Source organism: Peromyscus californicus, unplaced genomic scaffold, assembly GCF_007827085.1.
Source record: "Peromyscus californicus insignis strain IS unplaced genomic scaffold, ASM782708v3 Scaffold_11__1_contigs__length_118956290, whole genome shotgun sequence".
Taxonomy (NCBI): Eukaryota; Metazoa; Chordata; class Mammalia; order Rodentia; family Cricetidae; genus Peromyscus; species Peromyscus californicus.
The window spans coordinates 18,120,984-18,142,403 of NW_026294402.1; the positions used below are offsets into that span (position 1 = coordinate 18,120,984).

The following is a 21,420-nucleotide window of genomic DNA, read 5'->3' on the forward strand; positions in this document are numbered from 1 at the left end:
TGAAGAAAGCCTACAAACTCATGGAAACTGAACAATGCTCAATAATCACCACTGGGTCAAGGAAGAAATAAGAAAGACATTAAAGACTTCCTAGAATTCAATGAAAATTGTCAGAGACCAAACATGAACCATGGAAAAGTATTAGCTAGGCCAGAGAACAAGCCCCTGACCTAAACCAGATGCCCCCAAAGATAAAGAACAGGTCAGGCAGGTCAGGTAGCATAGCAACAGAACAATGGGCCCTGACCACCTAGCAGCCTCACGACTTGCACGACTTGCATGTAGCCCTTCACCTGCACGTACGGCACGTAGTGCACCCCTTCCCTCCTTCCTGCCCCCTCTCATGCTATATAAGCCTTGCTGAGGAGAATAAAATTTGCAGCTTGATCAGAACACACTGTCTTGCTGTCTTCTCTTGTGTCTCCCATCCCTCTCATTCTCTCCTGCAGGTGGGTCGCCCCCGTTGACACCCCGTGGCCGGGGCAGAAAATGAATCCACAATACACCCAAACTTATACTATGAAAGCAGTGCTAAGAGGAAAGTTCATAGCTCTAAGTGCTACATAAAGCAGTTGGAGAAATCTCATACTTGTGACTTAACACACATCTGAAAACTCTAGAACAAAAAGAAGCAAACTCACCCAGGTGGAGTAGAAGCCAGGAAATAATCAAACTGGGGGCTGAACTCAATAAAATAGAAACAAAGAATGATACAAAAAATCAGTGAAACAAAGAGTTGCTTCTTTGAGAAAATCAACAAGATAGACAAACCCTTATCCAAACTAAACAAAAAGCAGAAAGTGAATATCCAAATTAACAAAATCAGAAATGAAAGGGGGGATAGACACTGAGGAAATCCAAAGAATCATTAGGCCATACCTCGAAAGGCTGTACTTCACAAAATTGGAAAATGCAAAAGAAATGGATAATTTTTTGGATAGGTATCACATACCAAACCCCACACATTAGTAATGAGAGATTTCAACACACCACTCTCACCAAAAGACAGATCTACCAGACTGAAACTTAACAAAGAAATAAAGGACCTAACAGATGTTATAACACAAATGGACTTAATAAATATTTACAAAACATTCCATCCAAACACAAAAGAATATACCTTCTTCTCAGCACCCCATGGAACCTTCTCTAAAATTGACCATATGCTCGGTCACAAAGCAAATCTCAACAGATACAAAAACATTGGAATAACCTCCTGTATCTTATCGGACCACCATGCCTTAAAGTTAGAATTCAACAACAACAAAAATTATAGAAAGCCTACAATCTCATGGAAACTGAATAATGCCCACCTGAAACACCAATGGGTCAAGGAAGAAATAAAGAAATTAAAGATTTCCTATAATTCAATGAAAATGAAAGTACAATATACCCAAACTTATGGGACACTATGAAAGCAGTGCTAAGCGGAAAATTCATAGCTCTAAATGCACACATAAAGAAGATGGAGAAATCTCATACCAATTACTTAACAGCACAACTGAAAGTTCTAGAACAAAAAGAAACAAACTCCCCCAGGAGAAATAGATGCCAGGAAATAATCAAATTGGCTGAAATCAATGAAATAGAAACGAAGAGAACAATACAAAAAAAATCAATGAAACAAAGAGTTGGTTCTTTGAAAAAATCAACAAGATAGACAAGCCCTTAGCCAAATTAACCAAAAGGCAAAGAGAGAGCACCCAAATTAACAAAATCAGAAATGAAAATGGAGAAATAACAACAGACAATGAGGAAATCCAGAGAACCATCAGGTCATACTTCGAAAACCTGTACTCCACAAAATTGGAAAATAGGGAAGAAATGGACAATTTTATGGATAGATACCACATACCAAAATTAAATCAAGACCAGATAAACTATTTAAATAGACCAATAACCCCCAAAGAAATAGAAAGAGTCATCAAAAGTCTCCCAACCAAAAAAAAGCCCAGGACAGATGGTTTCAGTGCAGAATTCTACCAGATTTTCAAAGAACTAATTCCAATACTCTTCAAATTGTTCCACACAATAGAAACAGAAGGAACATTACCAAACTCTTTTTATGAGGCTACAATTACCCTGATACCCAAACCACACAAAGATGCAACAAAGAAGAAGAATTACAGACCAATCTCCCTCATGAACATTGATGCAAAAAGACTCAACAAAATATTGGCAAACGGAATCCAAGAACATATTAAAAAAATTATCCACCATGACCAAGTAGGTTTCATCCCAGGGATGCAAGGATGGTTCACCATATGAAAATCTGTCAATGTAATAGACTATATAAAAAAACCGAAAGAAAAAAAAACCACATGATCATCTCATTAGATTCTGAAAAAGCTTTTGACAAAATCAAACACCCCTTCATGATAAAGGTCTTAGAGATATCAGGAATACAAAGAACATTCCTAAACATAATAAAGGCAATTTACAGCAAACCAACAGTCACCATCAAATTAAATGGAGAGAAACTCAAAGCGATTCCACTAAAATGAGGAACAAGACAAGGCTGTCCACTCTTCCCATATCTATTCAATATAGTACTTGAAGTTCTAGCTAGAGCAATAAGACAACAAAAGGAGATCAAAGGGATACAAATTGGAATGGAAGAAGTCAAACTTTCACTATTTGCAGATGATATGATAGTATACATAACTGACCCAAAAAATTCTACTAGGGAAGTCCTACAGCTGATAAACTCATTCAGTAAAGTGGCAGGATACAAGATCAACTCAAAAAAATCAGTAGTCCTCCTATACACAAATAATAAAAGGGCTGAGAAAGAAGTCAGAGAAACATCACCCTTTACAATAGCCACAAATAATATAAAATACCTTGGGATAACACTAACTAAACAAGTGAAGGACCTTTTTGATAAGAACTTTGAATCTCTAAAGAAAGAAATTGAAGAAGATATTAGAAAATGGAAGGATCTCTCATGCTCATGGATAGGTAGGATTAACATAGTAAAAATGGCAATCTTACCAAAAGCAATCTACAGATTCAATGCAATCCCCATCAAAATCCCAACACAATTCTTCACAGACTTGGAAAGAAAAATACTCAACTTCATATGGAAAAACAAAAGACCCAGGATAGCTAAAAGAATCCTGTATAATAAAGCAACCTCTGGAGGCATCACCATCCCTGACATCAAACTCTACTATAGAGCTATAGTAATAAAAACAGCTTGGTACTGGTATAAAAACCGACATACAGACCAATGGAATCAAATTGAAGACCCTGACATTAATCCATGCACATATGAACACCTGATTTTCGACAAAGAAACCAAAACTATACAATGGAAAAAAAGAAAGTATCTTCAACAAATGGTGCTGGCATAACTGGATGTCAACATGTAAAAGATTACAAATAGATCCATATCTGTCACCATGCACAAAACTCAAATTCAAGTGGATCAAAGACCTCAACATAAATCCAGGTACACTAAACTTAATAGAAGAGAAAGTAGGAAGTACTCTTGAATGAATTGGCACAGGAGACCACTTCCTAAATATAACACCAGCAGCACAGACACTGAGCACAACAATTAATAAATGGGACCTCTTGAAACAGAAGCTTTTGTAGGGCAAAAGACACAGTCAATAAGACAAAATGACAGCCTACAGAATGGGAAAAGACCTTCACCAACCCCACATCTGACAGAGGACTGATCTCCAAAGTATATAAAGAACTCAAGAAACTAGACATCAAAATACTGAACAATCCAATTAAAAAATGGGCTGAAGAGCTAAACAGAGAATTCTCAAAAGAAGAATCACAAATGGCTGAAAGACATTTAAAGAAATGCTCAACACCCTTAGTCATCAGAGAAATGCAAATCAAAACGACTCTGAGATACCACCTTACACCTGTCAGAATGGCTATGATCAAAAACACTAATGACAGTCAATGTTGGAGAGGATATGGAGCAAAAGGAACACTCCTCCATTGTTGGTGAGTGTGCAAACTTGTACAGCCACTGTGGAAATCAGTATGGAGGTTTCTCAGAAAATAGGAATCAACCTACATCAAGACCCCGCCATACCACTCTTGGGCATATAAGCAAGGAATGCTCAATCATACCACAAAGATACATGCTCAACTATGTTCATAGCAGCACTATTCGTAATAGCCAGAACCTGGAACCAACCTAGATGCCCGTCAACTGAAGAACTGATTAAGAAAATGTGGTACATATACACAATGGAGTACTACTCAGCAGAGAAAAACAATGACAGCATGAAATTTGCAGGCAAATGGATGGAACTAGAAAAAAATCATCCTGAGTGAGGTAACCCAAACCCAGAAGGACAAATATGGTATGTACTCACTCATAAGTGGATTCTAGATATAAAGCAAAGAACAATCAGACTGCAACCCACAGATCCAGGGAGGCTACCTAGCAGGGGGGACCCTAGGATGACTGTGGCTTATAATAAGTTTTGGTTTCACTCAATTACTGGGCAAGCCTCAATGAAACATTTCACAATTAGGATAAGAATTTATACTGTATCAAGCTGATAATAGAAAAATAAATTTAAAAAAGTGAAAAAAAAGGAATCTAGCATTTCTTGCTGTATGGCATGTCTTTTGTTTACCAAAGTCAATACTGGCATGTGAAATGTTCCCTTGGTTTGGCGTCTAACTTCCTCTGGGATTTGGCTAGACACTCCTGGACTACCTCTTCTTACAAGTGTTGCCTCATGAGAGAAATCCATCCCAGCAGCAGTTCTGAGAATGAAGGGAAGAGAATGGGTCCAGTGTCAGCATTCTGCACATCACAGCCGTGATGATGGTTGGTAGGGTGTTCTGGTGAATGTAGACATAAAGACTGGCAAAGAGAGGGATGCAGTCTGGAAATGTGAGGACTAAAGCATGAACGGGAGACTAGCACATTCTGCTAGTTGGCTTTGTGAACTCAGCTGTCGGTTGAATTTGTGGGGTCATCAACCTACATGGTGTGATGTGTGTGTGCCTTATGTGTGTCTCTGTGACAAGTGTTTGCACACGTGTGTGTGTGCCAGTGTTTGACCACCTGTGTGCTCTGTGTAGTCCAGAAGTCACTGTTGGGTCTTACTGTGTAGCCCTAGAACTTAACTGTAGACCAGGCTGGCCTGGAATTCAGAACTCACAGCCTGCCTCTGCATCCCAAGTGCCAGCATTTCTAGCTCACTCTCTGAGACAGGGTTGTTACTGAATCTGGAGCTCACAGACTGCTAGACTGCCTGGCCAGTGAGCCCAAGACATGCCTGTTTCAGCCATTCCCCGGCACTGGTCCTCATACCTATTTTATCCAACCACCTCTACCTGATCCTTTTCCTGGGGCTGGGAGCCAAACTAAGGTTGTACCATTATACGCTGTCTCCAGTCCCGAACCACTTTCCTTTAATTTTGGGGGATGTTTTTTTTCCCTGAAAGAAAAAAATGTACCCAGGCTGGCTTTAAACTTGGGTGTGTTTCAGAGGATGATGACCTTGAACTGACCCCCTGCTCCCACCTCCTCATGATCACAGACACATTTTTTACCATTACTAACTTTGAACTTTAAGTAATTGAAATTTTTTATTTAAAGATTTTACCTTTAATTATGTGCATGTGCCCACGAGTGTGTGTGTGTGTGTGTGTGTGTGTGTGAGAGAGAGAGAGAGAGAGAGACAGAGAGACAGAGAGACAGAGAGACAGAGAGAGAGAGAGAGAGAGAGAGAGAGAGAGAGAGAGAGAGAGAGAGAGAGAGAGAGGAGGTGGGGGAGATAAACATGTGAGTGCATCTGCAGAGGGAGAAGAGGGAGCCTGATTTCCTTGAGCTGGAGTTCCAGGCCCTTGTGGGTGCTGGGAACCAAACTCAAGTCCTCTGTAAGAGCAGCACATGCTCTTAAACACTGGGCCATCCCTCCAGCCCTTAAATGTTACACGCACAGGTGTTTCCCCTACTTGTGTATCTGTGGACCACTTGTATAGCTGTTGCCCTGGAGGCAGAAAAGGGCTGTGGGATGCCCAGAACTAGTTACAGACAGTTGCAGCCACCATGTGGGTGCTGGGAATCAAACCTGGGCTTTCCGGAAGAGTAGCTAGTACTTTTAACTGCTGCTCCAACCCCCACTTTAAAATAAAAATATCAACTCTGTGTATCTGTATGTGGCTGTGTGCACATGCATGCAGGTGTCCTCAGGGTCAGAGCTGTTGGATCTCTCTGGAGTTGGAATTACAGTTGTTAACTGCCCGATGTGGAAGCCCAGAAATGAACTGAGTCCTCTGAAAAGGCAGCAAGTACTCCTTAACCACTAAGCCATCTCTCCTGCCCCCAAATCAAATCGTATTTAATTTATTTTGAGACAGGGTCTCATTATGTAGCCTTGACTGGCCTGGAACTTGCTATGGAGATCAGGCTGACCTTGAACTCAGAGATGAACTGCTTCTGCCTCCTGAGTGCTGGGATTATTAAAGCATGTGCCACCACACCTGACTCAATATTTTATTTATTCTGTATGTAGCAATGTTTGCCTGCATGTATGTATGTGTAGCACTGGTGTGCCCAGAGCTCAGAAGGCATCGGATCCCTGTCTGTGAGCCACTATGTACACCAAATCCTGGTCCTCTGCAAGAGCAACAAGTACTCTTAACCACTGTGTCATCTCTCTAGCCCACCCCAGACTGTGTTGTGTTTGTGGGGGGTGTTAGGAAGTTGTCTCTGTGACCTTTATGGGTTACAGAAAGACAATCTGTGGGAGGCAAGAAGGCATATTGGTTCATCAGGACTCAGTAGCCAGCGTTGGTTCTAACTTCTGGAATCTGACACCGAGTGGTTTATTTTAGGCATATTTAAGCATAGCACAATTCAGTGAAAACTTATGCTGGTCCTGATTAACTCAAGCTTGCATGCACAACAAAGCATACATAAATCTCCTTGAGGACAAAGTAAGCTAAATTAGATCAGATGTGACTACATCAAAACTATTTGTAAAGTCCATAAAGGTAGGTTCTATAGATTGACTGAGAAAAACAAATTTACAGTAAGGGTCTAGGGGATGCCATAGTCTCTGGCACACAGATTGTGCAAAGGTCACCAGGCTAGAAAGCATGTCACTCCAGCCTCTGAGTGGATAACAGGTAATTCACTCCTTCCCTTGAAAGAACCACCTGGTGCGCTATCATTCTAGGTTCCCCTATTGCTTACCTGTGAGCAAAGACCTCTCTATCTCCCTCCTACCCTAAACCTCTTTAAGACTTGATACGTAGGGACTAGAGAAATGGCTCAGCTGTTCAAGTGCATGTGCAAGCCATGTGTGGTAGATCCTTGAGTTCAAGGCCTGCCTGGTCGACAGAGGGAGTTCCAGGACAGCCAGAGCTACACTGAGAAATCCTGTCATGAAATACCAAAAAGTGTGTACAGGCTTTGGCTCAACAAAACAACATATAACTTCTCTACTTGTAGGAACACCGCTGACCTCTGCTACAGCTCAGTCTACACTACGGGTGCATGGGTGGGTTGTTTTATGCAATGTGAGTAGGAATTTATAGATGTATTCTGTGATGTAGCTAGGTACTCAGTCTAATGTTTCCCTTTATTTCCGGCCCTTTTCTGGGTTAGTGCCTCTGTGAAGATCTTGGGACCATGAGATACAGTAAGTACAGCACAGGGACACACATGTTCCATTGTTACAGGAAACTCCACTCTCAAGTTAATAAACAACAACAGGGTACGTACATTTTGTTAAGACCAGGTCTCCCTTGGCAGCCAGGCTGGCCTTCACCGCAGGTTTCTGCTTACACCTCTTCCTTCTGGGTTCCGGGACAAAAGGTGTGCAGCGCTATGCCCAGCTTGTTCGGTTGTTTTTACAGAATGGAATTTACTGGAAATTAGGCAGAGTAGGCTGGGTAGTAACAGGAGGACCACTCAGGCCTGCGCTTTACATGGCAGCAAGTACTTGATACTATAAGCATCCATTTCAGACTCTTATTTATAACATGACGGTTAGCATATAAAGCCATTTGTACATAAGAAGCCCTGGGCTGGAGATACAGTTAGTTCAGTCTGTAAGAGCTTGCCTTGCAAGGGTCATCAAGACCCATGTGAAAAAAGCCAAGTGTGGCGGTGTGTATCTGTAGGTTCAGTGTTGGGGAGGAGAAGACAGGTGAGTGCTGGGCCTCACTGGCCAGCCAGCCTAACCTTCTTGGTGAGCTGCCAGCTAGTGAGGGACTCTGAGAGAAAAGGACACCAAAGGGATGACACCTGAGGTTGTCCTCTGGCCTACACATGCACACATACACGCACGCCCTCATACATGTACACACACACACACACACACACACACACACACACACACACACACACACACGAACACACAGAAGTCCTATATACCCCTGGCATGGTAGCACATGCTTTTAATCCCAGCATCTGGGAGGCAGAGGCAAGCATATCTCCACTAGTTTAAAGCCAACCTGTATACATAGCCAGCTCCGGACTAGACAGAGCTATGGTCAGACCCTGTCTCAAAATGAAACAAAACAACACCTTATGTATTACATTGATGGCACATGATCCTTTTCTCTTTTTCTTTAAAGATACGGTCTTGCCGCTTAACCCTGGGCTAGCTGTGAACTCAGCAATCTTCCTTTATCAGTCTCCCGGAGATAGAATTGAAAGCATATTCAAACACCTAGGTCTACATGAGATATCTATAAAAAGGTCCAATGTAAAGTGGTAGGCCAACTGGAATGGGGGTAAAAAAGGAGTATGTAGCTTTTAGACTTGGACTACCAGTCTGAATTAATAATGACTACATTTAAAAAATAAATCATGAACTTTTATTATCTCGAACCACAGAGAAGGTCAAGCCTGAAGTTCGTGGGAACTGAGCTGCCACACCATGGAGGGCAAATGCTGTGGCAGCACCCTAGAGTGTTTCCTACGAGTTTCCTGGTCACCGTCCCCTTCAGGTGGCCAGCCTATTACAGCAATCACAGACACGTCACCAGCAGGCAAGAGGACACAGGTGCTGCTGGCAGCCGCACCTGGGAGCCCGCCTGCCCTGTGGTGGTCACTTGGTACCAGGAGGTGGTGAGAGTCCGCCGCTGTACCAGGTGTCCCCTCCTGCCCTGTCCCGTTGCTCTCAGGGATGGCTGCTCTTTGGCCTGTGGGTGTTTTTGAGAGTCTGCCATCAGCTGTTACTCTGAGTCTGAACTCTCACTGGACTTGGAAGCCTTGTGCTTTCGTTTCTTCCTCTTTTTCTTCTCCTTCTTCCTTTTCTTGTGTTTTTCTTTCTTCTTCTTCTTCTTGCGCTTCTCTCTGCCTGATGAGCTGGAGCTGCTCTCATCTGAGGTAGAGTCCTCCAGTAACTGCTTTAACTGCTGGATCCTAAACAGATTCATCACAACATTTCACTTAAGAGCAGCAGTGAGCCGGGGAATCACGACTAACTACCTCGCTGAAGACAGCCCTCTTCATTGTCTTAAAGATCTGTGCATACTCCCATAGCCCTTATAATGTCTAGTGAGTCCATCTACTGAAACATTCCCACCGCTGTTCTTAGTAATGCAGCTCCTCAAGAACTACAATACAACCAATTAGAAAACCTTTTTGGTTTTGGTGACAGGGTCCCAATGTGTTCTAGGGTAGCCTCAACTCCTATGTCATCAAGAATGATCTTGAACTTCTCATCCTCCTGCCTGCACCTCCTAAGTGATATAGGTGTACAACGTAACACCTGGTATGTGCAATTCTGGGGATCAAACCAAACCCAGGGCTTCATGCATGATAGGGAAGTACTCTACCAAGAAAACTACATCCCCTGCCCCCTGCCTTGTCCATAGGCTTGTCATCTCAGCACTCCTTAGGCCGACACAGCCAGGTCTAGAATCTGAGACCAGCTTGAGCTTCATGGTGAGACACTGTGCAACAACACTACCCCCTCCCCCCACACCCCACCCCCCAAAGATATAGCACAATGTGATGTCAAGGCATGCCTGCTGCTTATTCAGGGAACTGTAGGAGAAGCTGGCCTACTCATTACCCCAACACCTCCGTTTGGCGATCAATCTTGCTCTGGTAGCTCTTCAGTTAACGTGCTGGGGTTATAAACTGTCCCCACATATCAGAACACTTGTTTCTAACACTGTGCACTTTCAGATCTGAAGAGGACGTTGGTAGCAATGAGACAGCCTTACCTTACATCCTTTTCGTGTCTCTTATTCTCTCGAATGATATCATACATGGGATCTTCATGTGCCTTAAGAGTGAGAGAAGGTTATGTTTTGGTTAGTAATCATGGACTGCTTTATGATGTAAAAATTAAACTTCTATGAACTGACACCACATTTGATGTGGATTTTTTGTTAAGTTTGAGACTGTTTAGCCTTGACTGCCTTCAGACTGGCTGTGGAGCTCAGACTGGCCAGAATTTCTCATCTTCCTCCTCGGCCTCCTCAGTGCCGGGGCTACAGTTAGCTTCCTGTAGCCTGATGTTAGATCAGCATCTGTGTTTCTTCTCTCAATCAGACAAGATCTTACTACGTAGCTCAGGCTAGCTGTGAACCTTCTATGACACTCGGGACAACCTTGACCCTCAAGTCTTGATGCTCCTGCTTCCACCCGCTGAAGTGCTGGACGAAGCCTTTCGTTACCAGCTCATTTTGAGACAAGGTCTCACTTGCCATACAGGGTCACCTCATACTCTGTCAATCCTGCTTCGGTTCCCAAGTGCTGGGATCCCAAGCAAACCCCACCACACCCACCGTACAACATATTTAATCCCTTTGAAGGACTATAATTATTATTGTTTTTTGGCTGCTGGAGATAAGAGTCTCACTATGTTTTGTCACAGTTCTTTGCTGACCTGGAACTCACTATGTAGACCAGGTTGAACTCTAACTCATGGCAATCCTTCTGCTACAGTCTTGAATGCTGGGATTATAGCTGTGTGCCACCATACCCAGGCTTTATTACTGTAAACACTTTAAGGATATAAAATACTTCTCCAATTAGAATATACAGGAAGTAACTAAATATTCCATATAAAGAAATACAGGAGGGCTGGAAAGATGGTCACTGGTTGCTCTTCCAGAGGACATGGTTTCTAGTCCAAGCATCCATCTACATTAATAGCTCACCACCCTCTGCAACTCCAGTTCCAGGGGCTCTGATGCCCTCTTCTGGCCTCCTTGGGCATTACAGGCATGTGATGCACAGACAGGCAGGCAAAACACCCTTACATAAAATAAAAATAAATAAATCTTTAAAAACTTTAATAATGACTTCTAACTTCAGGTAATTCTGCCTCTCCTGGATGCTGGGATTACAGGCATAAGATACCACCTTTGAGGCAGCCAAGCATAGAGCTTAGTTTAGAAACCTGGGACGCCCCTTGTTTTGGGCTATGTTTGCCAGCCTATGCACACACCCCTACTCTAAACAATGAAGTACGTTCCTCTTCTCCAGTGACCTCCAAGCACACACAGAGTCTATCTAATGTGAAGGTATAAATGTAGAGATCCAGTTGTGCCTAGAAAGGAAAAACTTCTTTTTTTTGAGACAAGGTTTCTCTGCCCTGGGTGTCCTGGAACTCGTTCTGTGGATCAGGCTGGCCTCAAACTCACAGAGATCTGCCTGCCTCTGCCTCCAAGTGCTGGAATCAAAGGTGTGTGCCACTATGCCCAGTCCCTAAGTGAACTTTTAGGGAGACTGCTTAGTTAGTATCTCATGCCTATGTATAATGCATGTGCATATGATCAAATCAGATGCATTATGGGAAGGGACAAGTTCAGTAAAAAGAAAATGGCTATATAACTAAATCTATCAATCAAAATAGAGAATCACTCTATGCCTAGTGACCCAAACCCTTTAAACCCTATAAAAAGAAGCCACAGGCAAGACCACTCCATAGCTCTGGCTGGCATGGAATTCATTATGTAGACCAGGCTGGCCCAGAACTCAGAGATATGCTTGCCTCTGCCTCTTGAGTGCTGGGATTAAAGGTGTGCCACCATGGCCAGCTCTCCTGTGCCAATCTTTTTTTTTTTTTTTCTTCTGATACTGAGTAGTTTATTTTAGGCATAAATATTTTAAGCACAGAACAATTTTGGGACAACTTTCCTGCTGATAATTAACTCAATCCCATGTGTACAATAAAATACAAAGTAAACCAAATAAAAGATAGATGGACTACATCAAAACTCTTTGTAAAGTATGTGTGACACCTCCATAGAGATGGGTTCTATAGATTGGCAAGCTCATAATAAGGGTCTTGAGGAGGATCTGGTATGGTTGAAGCCAGAGAGAGCACAATAAGGGTCTTGAGGAGGATCTGGTATGGTTGAAGCCAGAGAGAGCACAAAGGTCACCAGGCTATTAACCCCACATGCTCCCAGCCTTCTGGGTGGATAACAGCTGATGCATCCCTTCCTTTGAAGGGACAACTGTGTTTAACATTCTTGGTTCCCCTAGTGCTTATCTGTGAGCACAAGGACCTCCTTGCCTCCCACAGTGGTCACCTGACCCTATGATAGGAGAAAGAGGAGAAAAATCGAACAGCCTATAAAAAGATACCATATGCTTAAAAACAGCTAAAAGGAAACTATTCCCAATAGGGATCATGGCTGCTTATCTCACATTCCTTTTCTTGGTTTTGTTTAACTCTAAATAACGTCTCTCTTATATCTATCGCTAAAACTTTTGCTAAAGTATACTTTTTTTTTAATCTCAGGATTTGTAAGCTCATTTTATGAAATTTTTTGTATTTTAGGATTTGTAAGTTCACTGGGTATGATTTTAAAAAAATCTGTAAAATCTGTAACAAAAAACTTACCTTAAAACTTGTAAGATGAGCCGGGCGGTGGTAGCACACACCTTTAATCCCAGCACTCTGTCCTGTGCCAATCTTAACAGTAGATTCTTTCCTAATGTGTACTGTTGCTTTGATTTGATAACATACTCTTGTTCTTTGCAAATCTGTGTGTGCTTTTATGTCATATTTTAAACAGCATTTTAGTTTTTATTTAAGTGCATGTGTGAATGTATGCTATGTATGTGGGGCTGCCATGGAGGCCAGAAGAGGGTGTCATATACCCTGGAACTGGAGTTACAGCAGATGTGAGCTGCCTGATATGGGTGCTGGGAACTGAATTTGGGTCCTTTGGAAGAGCGGCCAAGTGCCTTTAACCACTGAGCAATCTCTCCAGCCTCATTATTATTATTTTAACATTTATTGTGTGTGTGTGTGTGTGTGTGTGTGTGTGTGTGTGTGCACATTTTCTTGTGTGCCACTGTATGCTCATGGCAGTCAGAGGACAACTTTCAGAAGTCTCTTTCTCCTTCCACCATGTGGGTCCTGGGGCTCAAACTCAGGCCAGCAGGCTTGGCAGCAAGTGCCTCTACTCACAAGCTAAGAACACAGAAGTGGGGCCAGTGGCTCGGTGGGTAAGACACCTGTCAACAAGACTGGCCACCTGAGTCTGACCCCTAAAGTCCAGGGGTAGGAGAGAACTAACTCTCTCAGGCTGTCCCACCTCCACATGCAAACTCACACACACACAGTCAATGTCAAGAAAAACTGGGAAAGAATGCTGAGAAAAAGAAAGATCTCAATAAACACCCAGTCCAGAACCGACCACTGGTAGAACCACTACTCAAAGTCTAAGCACTTAGAAACACAGGCTGGGGGTGTGGCTCAGCTGGTAGAGAGCAAATAAATATGTAAAAATAAACTTAAAAATTATTCTCTCATCAACCAGGCATAATTACTGTTAATTTTGGGTATATATATATATATATATTTTTTTTTTTTTTAATTTTTTGAGACAGGGTTTCTCTGTCCTGGCTGTCCTGGAACTTGCTTTGTAGACCAGGCTGGCCTTGAACTCACAAAGATCCAACTGCCTCTGCCTCCCAAGTACTGGGATTAAAGGTGTGTGCCACCACCGCCCGGCTACTTTTTGGTACCTTTTATAAAGAATTTGAGCCATAAGATACATGCAACTTTTTGTCTGTTTGTTTTGTTAAAGATAGAGTCTCACTGTGTAGCCCTGCCTGGCCCAGAACTTGCTACAGAGACCAGGCTGGCCTCAAGCTCAGAGACTGAGTGCCTGGCCTCTGAGTGATGGGACTACCGGTACAGACTCCACGCCAACCACAGGTTGTTTCCTTAGGTTTTCATGAACCCTTCCCCTAACAGTCTCCAGTCTTCAGCATCATAATTCCATGGCTGGGACTGCAGGGAGGGCAGAGTGCTCCCCCAAAATGCAGGAGGCCCCGGGCCCAAGCTCTAGCATCGCACAGAGTCTAAACCATTTTCATTATTCATTTCCTTTTTGTGCTGTGGGATGTCCTTCTGTATACTGTGACATATATATGCATACACACACACACACACACACACACACACACACACACACACACACACACACATACACACACACACACACACACACACACATATATATACACACATATACATACATACATACATATATATGTATATATGTGTGTGTGTGTGTGTGTGTGTGGCTCCCACTGGATAATAAATAAAGCTGTTTTGACCTATGGCAAGAAAGCTAACAGCCAGGTGGGAAGTCCAGGGAGAGACAGAGAGAAGGGTGGAGTCAGGAGCCCGCAGCTGAAGGGGCAACAAGATGCCAGCAGACCAGTATCACCATGGCCACATACAGATTAATAGGAACGGGTTTATTTAAGATGAAAGAGCTAGCTAGCAAGAAGCTGAAGCCACAGGCCATACAGTTTGTAATTAATATAAGCCTCTGTGTAATTATTTTATAAGTGGCTATGGACTGCGGGGCCGGGTGGGACAGAAAAACTTCTGGCTACATTTCTGGATAATTTTATTTGCTTGGGTTCTTGCATGTGTATATAGGTGCACCTGTTTGTGTGTGTGTGTGTGTGTGTGTGTGTGCGTGCGTGCGTGCGTGTGCGCGCGCACGCACACGCACGCATGCACGCATGCATGTGCGCATATGTGAACGCCAAAACCCATGGCTGACTTTAGGAATCTTTCCCCAGTGTCCTCCATCTTATTCACTGAGGCAAGGTATCTCAATTGAACCCAGAGTCCCCAAGACAGCTAGTCTAGCCAGCTAGTTTCCTCGGGGATCCCCTTCTACCCTCTGAGGGCTGGCATTGGTGGGCTGCTATGCCCACCTAGCATTTGCAGGGATGACGGAGAGTCACACTCCTGTTCCTTGCTTGCTTGGCGAACAATATTATCCACTAGGCCATCTCCCTAGTCCCTGGAGGATGTGTACTGATGTTTTGTTTTGTGAGATAGGCTGTTGCTACGGGCTCCAACCTGACCTTACACAAGGTCTTTCCGCTGTTTCTCAGGAGCTGGACTGCAGACCTGGCTCACCACCTGGCCCCGTTGGCCTCAGTTTGGACACACTGATAACCTTAGTACATTCACAGGCTGGGCCTTACTTGGCAGAATTAGTTCCTGGATGTGAATGCACACCTCTAAGACGTGACTCATGAAAGTATAATGGGAGATGGTCATCTTAGTAAACACACATTTCCAGTTCACAAGACACATCTAAGTTTCCATGGGTAGGTAATCCCTCGGCTGAGTAATAAACGTGAATTTATATACCGTAAACTACAAAGAAGGGTTGAATACATGGTGTTGGGTTGAGAAAGTGAGTCACTGTTCCTCAGGTTAAGTAAGAGTATCTATCTGTCTTTGGTTTTCTTTTTCTGCAGTGCTGTGGACTGAACTCAGACTCTGCACATGCTAGGCAAGCATCCACCACCAAGCCGTCTGTATCCACCTCCAGCCCTTGGAAACCTCCTTTCTCAATCGAGACAAGCGCTCACTAAGCTGCTCAGGTTAGTCTTGAACTTTCAGTTCTCCACGCCAGACTGCGGACCTGTTAAATAGAGCATCTGAATAGGAGTCTTCTCCATTTTCTTTTTTCCCTTCTGAGATAGGGCCTTATTTAGCCCAGGCTGGCCTCAAACTCACTCAGTAGCTAAGGCTCACTTTGAACTCATGGTCTTTCTGTCCCTACCTCCCAAGTGATGGCGTTACAGGTATGCACTATCATGCTTGCTTTAGGTGGTGCTGGAGCTGGAACAAGGGCTTTGTGCATGCTACACAAGCACTCTACCATAGGAGCTACATATCCAGCCCCCAGTTAGCTTTTTGTTAAAGAGGTTATCTGTCGCAAATGCATAACAGGGGTGTATGTACTTATAGAGCACACATTCACTAGTGACTACCTATCTCCTATCATTCACCATCTGTGATAACGTTAATATTGATAGTGCAGGGTTTACTTACAACTCGGAACTGTTCCAACTTCTGGTTGCCTTTGATAAAGAAAGGGCATTCTTTGTCGCCTGTTCGATGGCCATACCGTTTGCAACGCCAACCTAAAGCCAAAGAAAAACAACTCTGTAAAATATGGTTTCACCTCACTGAGATAACGTTTCAGTAGATTAATGTTTTCATTAGACTCCAATTCTAAAACACAAAGGATTAATGGATGAAAACACAAAGGTCCCAGAAAATAATGAAGGGTAACTAATTGCTTCCTTGAATCTTGTGAAGTTAGGAGTAAATGTTCCATCATCAATATTTATGAAGCAATCCAATGCTCTTAGTGTATTTCACTCCACTTTTCAGAGTACAGCAGGGGCTGGAGAGAGGGTAGGCCATGATTCCCAGCACCTACATGGCGGTTCACAACCACCTACAATTCCAGTTCCAGGGGATCTACTGCCCTCTTTTGGCTCCACGGGCTGCTGTATGCAGGTGGAGCACATGAACTCATACAAGCACAAACAGACACACGAAAACAGCTAAAAGGGGAGCAGAGGGAATCCTTTGTTTGTGAAATGGCTCTGGGTAAAATCTCCAGCTCCACTACAATAGTATCTTAGGTTGAGTAAACCATGTACAAAGTCCCCACCCCAGCCCCCTACAGAGTCCAGGCTCAAAATTTCTAGACTTAAGTGATACTTGCCTCTGACATGCCAGGATTTCCAGCACACACTACTATATCAAGCTTTAGGAAGCCTCATTTTTTTCTCTTTTTAAAGACAGAGTCTCACTGTGTAACCATGGCTAGCCTTAAACTCCGAGACCGCCTGCCTCTCACTTGCGGTACTTAAAGGCATGCACCGGAACACTTAACTCTGGTTTTTTTTTTTTTTAATTATTTTTAAATTATGTGTGTGTGTGTATCTGAGCGTGCATTTGTACACGTGAGTGCACTGACTCAAGAGGCCAGATGAGGGCGTGGGATCCTCTGAGCTGGAGTTACAGGTGGTTGTGAGTCACCTGGTGTGGGTGCTAGGGACTCAACTACGGGCCTCTGCAAGAGCAGCATGCAGGCTGTGTGGAGCTGCTTCTCCAGCTTGAGCTCTGTTTTTAAGCAAGAGCAGAGATTCTCTTAAAATGTTGTGTCATTAGAACTGTGTAACTTAACCTGAGAAAGAGAGAAAGGGTTTGTGTTTAAAGAGGTTTGGGTCGAGGAATCGGTGTAACAAACACATATGTACATGCTTCAAGTCAACCAAAGCAAACATCCACTCAAAGGACTCCACTGAACGTGGCCGTGGCATTAGGTGTGGCAGCTTGAGGTGTGTGAAGCTGTGCTGGGGTCCCAGTAGTGCCCTGACGTCTTTTCATTCCATCCAGATCTGAGGCAAACCAGGCAGCTGCCTGGGGACGTGAGCACGAGACACTTGTTCTTAAGTGCTGACCAAGGAGATCAGGAAGCAGGAGTGCTGCAAAGATGAGCTCCTTTGGTCCATGCTAAGCAACTACAGAAAGCATGTTGTAAAAGGGAGTAATGTCCTCTGTGGCATGTGCATGTGTGAGGGCATGAGACTCAAGTCAAGGCCAGACAGGAAGTCATGTACCCTCCTCTATCAGTTCTCTGCCTTAGTCCCTTCCGACAGGGTTTACCACCAACTTGCTGTTTGGCCGAGGCTGGCTGGCCAACAAGTTCTGAGGCTCTGTCTCCACCATCTAATGGGATTCCTGGTATGCCGGAGCTACAGACGTGGACAGCCACTTCCATCGTTTTGCATGGGTGTTGGGGATTCCTGTCCTCCTGTGTACCTGCCACTTTAACTTATAGAAAGACGGACAGACCTAGAGTCCTAGTACTAGGGAGGATGTGGCAGGCCTACCTGGAGATCCAGGCTAACAAGTGCTGTGGCAAGGGATCCTGTCTCAACCTCCCCTTCACTCATCCAAAACAGCCTCCGGAAGAATGACTACATCCTACACTAATGCTATATGTCAGCAAGACTTAGGGGATGTGAAATGCCAAGGAGCATGGCTGGATATACACACATCCAAGTACGTATTAGTTTTGCTCAAAATCATCTTAAAGTGAAGGTGATGTGCTGGCACAGAGGTGGTGCAGACCCGTAAGACCCCAGCACTCAGGAAGCTGACAAAACAGGACTGCTAATTCAAGGCCACTCTGGGCTTTCTAAGGAGATGGCATCTCAAAACGACAACAAGCCAAAAAGATGATCCTTGTAATTCCAAGTGCAGTCCGCAGTAAAAGTGACAGCAGGAAGGATGTGCTATCAGTAGTGCGCTTTTAGGACCCCCCCCCCCACACACACACAGTATGAATGAGAACCTGAATGCAGAGCTGTGTTGGCAGGCCTAAGGGACTAGTGACAGCTCAGCAGCAGAGGGCACATTTTGCACAAGTGAGATAGTGTACCACAGAGAACACAGACACAGATGGCGATTGGATGGGGAGCGGGGGTTGTGATTGGTAGGCTTAGCACTTTGTGAACCATTTTTCTTTTATATATTTCTTCAATGTTTTATGTTATTATTTTATGTATATAGGTGTTGTGCCTACATGTCTGTCTGTCTATGCACTACATGCACGCCTGGTGCCTAGGGAGGCCAGAAGAAGTCACTGGATTTCCCAGAACTGGAGTTAGAGGCGGTTGTGAGCTGTCATGAAGATGCTAAGAATGGAATCCCCATCCTCTGGAAGAGTAACGTGTTGGTTTAATGAGGATGGCCCCCAGAGACTCACATGTTTGAATAGTTTGCCCCCAGCTGGTGGAACTGTTTGGGAAGGATTAGGTGGGGTCACTGGGGTTGGGCTCTGACATTTCAAGAGCCCAGGCCATTCCTAGTAATTTCTCTGCTTCATGCTTGTGGATGAGACACAAGCTCCCAGCGACTGGCCCAGCACTACACCTGCCTGCAGCATGATGTTCACAGCCTCACTCTGAAGAAAGCCCCCCAATTAAACACTTCTTTAAGTTGTCTTGTACATGGTGCTTTATCATGGCAACAGACAAGTAAGCAGGACAAACAGCCAGTTGTTGACTACTGAGCCATCTCTCCGGGCCCAGAACCACTTTTCTTACACCAGAGCCAAGGAACATATGCAGGTTCCTGTGCATGCGTGGTCTGCTTTGTAGGACCTGCAGCTTCTGTCATGTGGTGACGAAGTGGGAAAATGGCTGTGAGGAAACAGACACAAGACACCTTGCCTTCCTTCAGAAAGTGTACATCACCGTATGCAAATATGAACAAGAACACATTGCTGGGGGCACCAGAGGACTTCTGACACTCCATAAACATGGCATCAATGGGAGTCCATTTAATGAAGAATACACACAGAGGTCCCTCAAGATGGGCCAGGAGATAACCTTCATAAGTCTTTCTTTTCTTGTTTACTTATTTATTTCTATGAGTGTTTTGCCTGTATGTATACTACCTGTGTGCCTGGTGTCCTCAGAGGGCAGAAGAAAGTACCCTAGCCTCTGAACTGGAATTATGGACTGTTGTGAGCGATCATGTGGGTGTTGGGAACCAAACCCAGGTCTTCTGCAAGGGCAACAAGGTGCCTTTAATTGCTGAGCCATGGTACTGTCACGTACAGCACATACCCAGTGTGTACAGAGGCGTGCTGTGGTTTGGATCTGGTATGTCCCCTAAAAGTTCATGTTGAAAACCTGGTCAGCAATGTGGTAGTACAGGGTAGGAGACCCTTCAAGATGTGAAGCTTAGAGTTTAGAGGCAGGTTTTGGTCAAGGGGACTAAATCCTCGCTAATGGGTTGGTAGGCCAGGTCTGGAGTGACTGTACACCCATTTCGTCACTCCCTGCATGTGTCCCTTCAGAACACCCTCCATCATGTATGGTGCAAGCAGGGGATATAGGCCAGGATGCTGATGCTGTGCTGCGTAGACCCTGTAGCCATGGAAATGTGGGCCAAATAAGCCTGTTCATGACTTACCCACCCTCATGTATCTTGTTTAGTGACAGAAGACAGACTGCCACAGAGATGTCACTCAAACCCTTGCACACTCACACTGCATAACTTTGACCTCTCTCCCAAGTGGCATCCAAAGTCCTTTAGTTGGTGCATGAGCCAGAAACTCCCTGGCATGTTCATTGCCCGGCACATCTGGTATACAGTCTTCTGGCTTTGTCTCATCCTCCTACAGGAAGATAAGAGTGTGTATACAACAGGTCAAAACCAAAGCCAAAAGAACAAAACTGAAACAAAAAAACCCAACAAACCAAAACCAAAACAGGACTTGGTCCCTGCTTCCTGCACGGGAGGCTATGGTTGTCTGGCTACCTCTTAACTGTGTGACAATGCCTCCTTAATAACATCCCTGGGAACTGGGCGAGACAAGCTATCAGGGCAAGAAGTACTCAAGAGAGCCAGCACATGCTCTGTGCAGGAATGACGTGTGACCTCCACACTGTGACACGAAATAGGCCACACAGGTTTCATTCTCTCACAATCTGTGGAAGGAGGAAAGGCATCCTAGAACACTAGAGACGAGTGTTACATTAAAACAGCTCTTAGAAAACTACACTTCTGGGGGAAGGCAAACTCTTCCCATGATGCAGTTGAGGAGTCAGAAGACAACCTTGAGGAGTCCGTCCTCATCTTTTCTCTTAAAGGTCACTGTGTCTCCGATGGAGATTTTACCAGCGAATAACTGTATTTAGAACCAGAGTGTTTTTCTACTTTCTGGTTATTTACATTTCTTTTACGGAAGTCTTCTGTTCCTTGGCTGCTTCTCTGTGTCCCCGCTACTGAAACACCCTGCCCCTGCTGGAGGCTGCAGGGGTCCACCCTGAGGCTGCAGTGTGGTCCTTTCAGGCATCTTCACAGCTGAGCTGAGGGCTCTCAGGACTCCACCCCTAAATGTCCTGAGGAGCTGGCTGAGTGAGGCAGACAAGGAAAATGGACAGCAGAGCTTCTAGAAGATACTGTCACAGAGACAGAAAGGGTGCTGAGGCTCAGGGACTCCCATGTGTTTGCACTAGTTCCTTAGGACAGGGAATGATAGCTGATTAAATTTCTAGAAAGGTAGATATAGGCTTTGATTGTGACAAAGTTCAAAATTAGGGTTCACCCTGGTTATCTGTAGAAAAGAAAGTGTTTTCATATA

At 44.2% G+C, this 21,420-nt stretch overlaps 1 protein-coding gene across 2 annotated transcripts in view; it reads right to left on the reverse strand.

Annotated features, from left to right (window-relative positions):
* Positions 1 to 8,797: 8,797 nt before the first annotated feature.
* The window catches only part of Rp9 (RP9 pre-mRNA splicing factor), a 23,565-nt gene continuing 10,942 nt past the window's right edge, over positions 8,798 to 21,420 (reverse strand). The window contains exons 3-6 of one of the 2 annotated variants that reach the window (XM_052754859.1): positions 20,322 to 20,451; positions 16,296 to 16,387; positions 10,180 to 10,241; positions 8,798 to 9,370 (exon numbers count right to left, since the gene is read on the reverse strand). In XM_052754859.1, coding sequence (XP_052610819.1) covers positions 9,181 to 9,370; positions 10,180 to 10,241; positions 16,296 to 16,387; positions 20,322 to 20,451 — 474 coding nt within the window. In that variant the 3' untranslated portion in view covers positions 8,798 to 9,180. The remainder of the gene's footprint in view (positions 9,371 to 10,179; positions 10,242 to 16,295; positions 16,388 to 20,321; positions 20,452 to 21,420) is intronic. The other variant, XM_052754851.1, reaches the window with a different exon arrangement.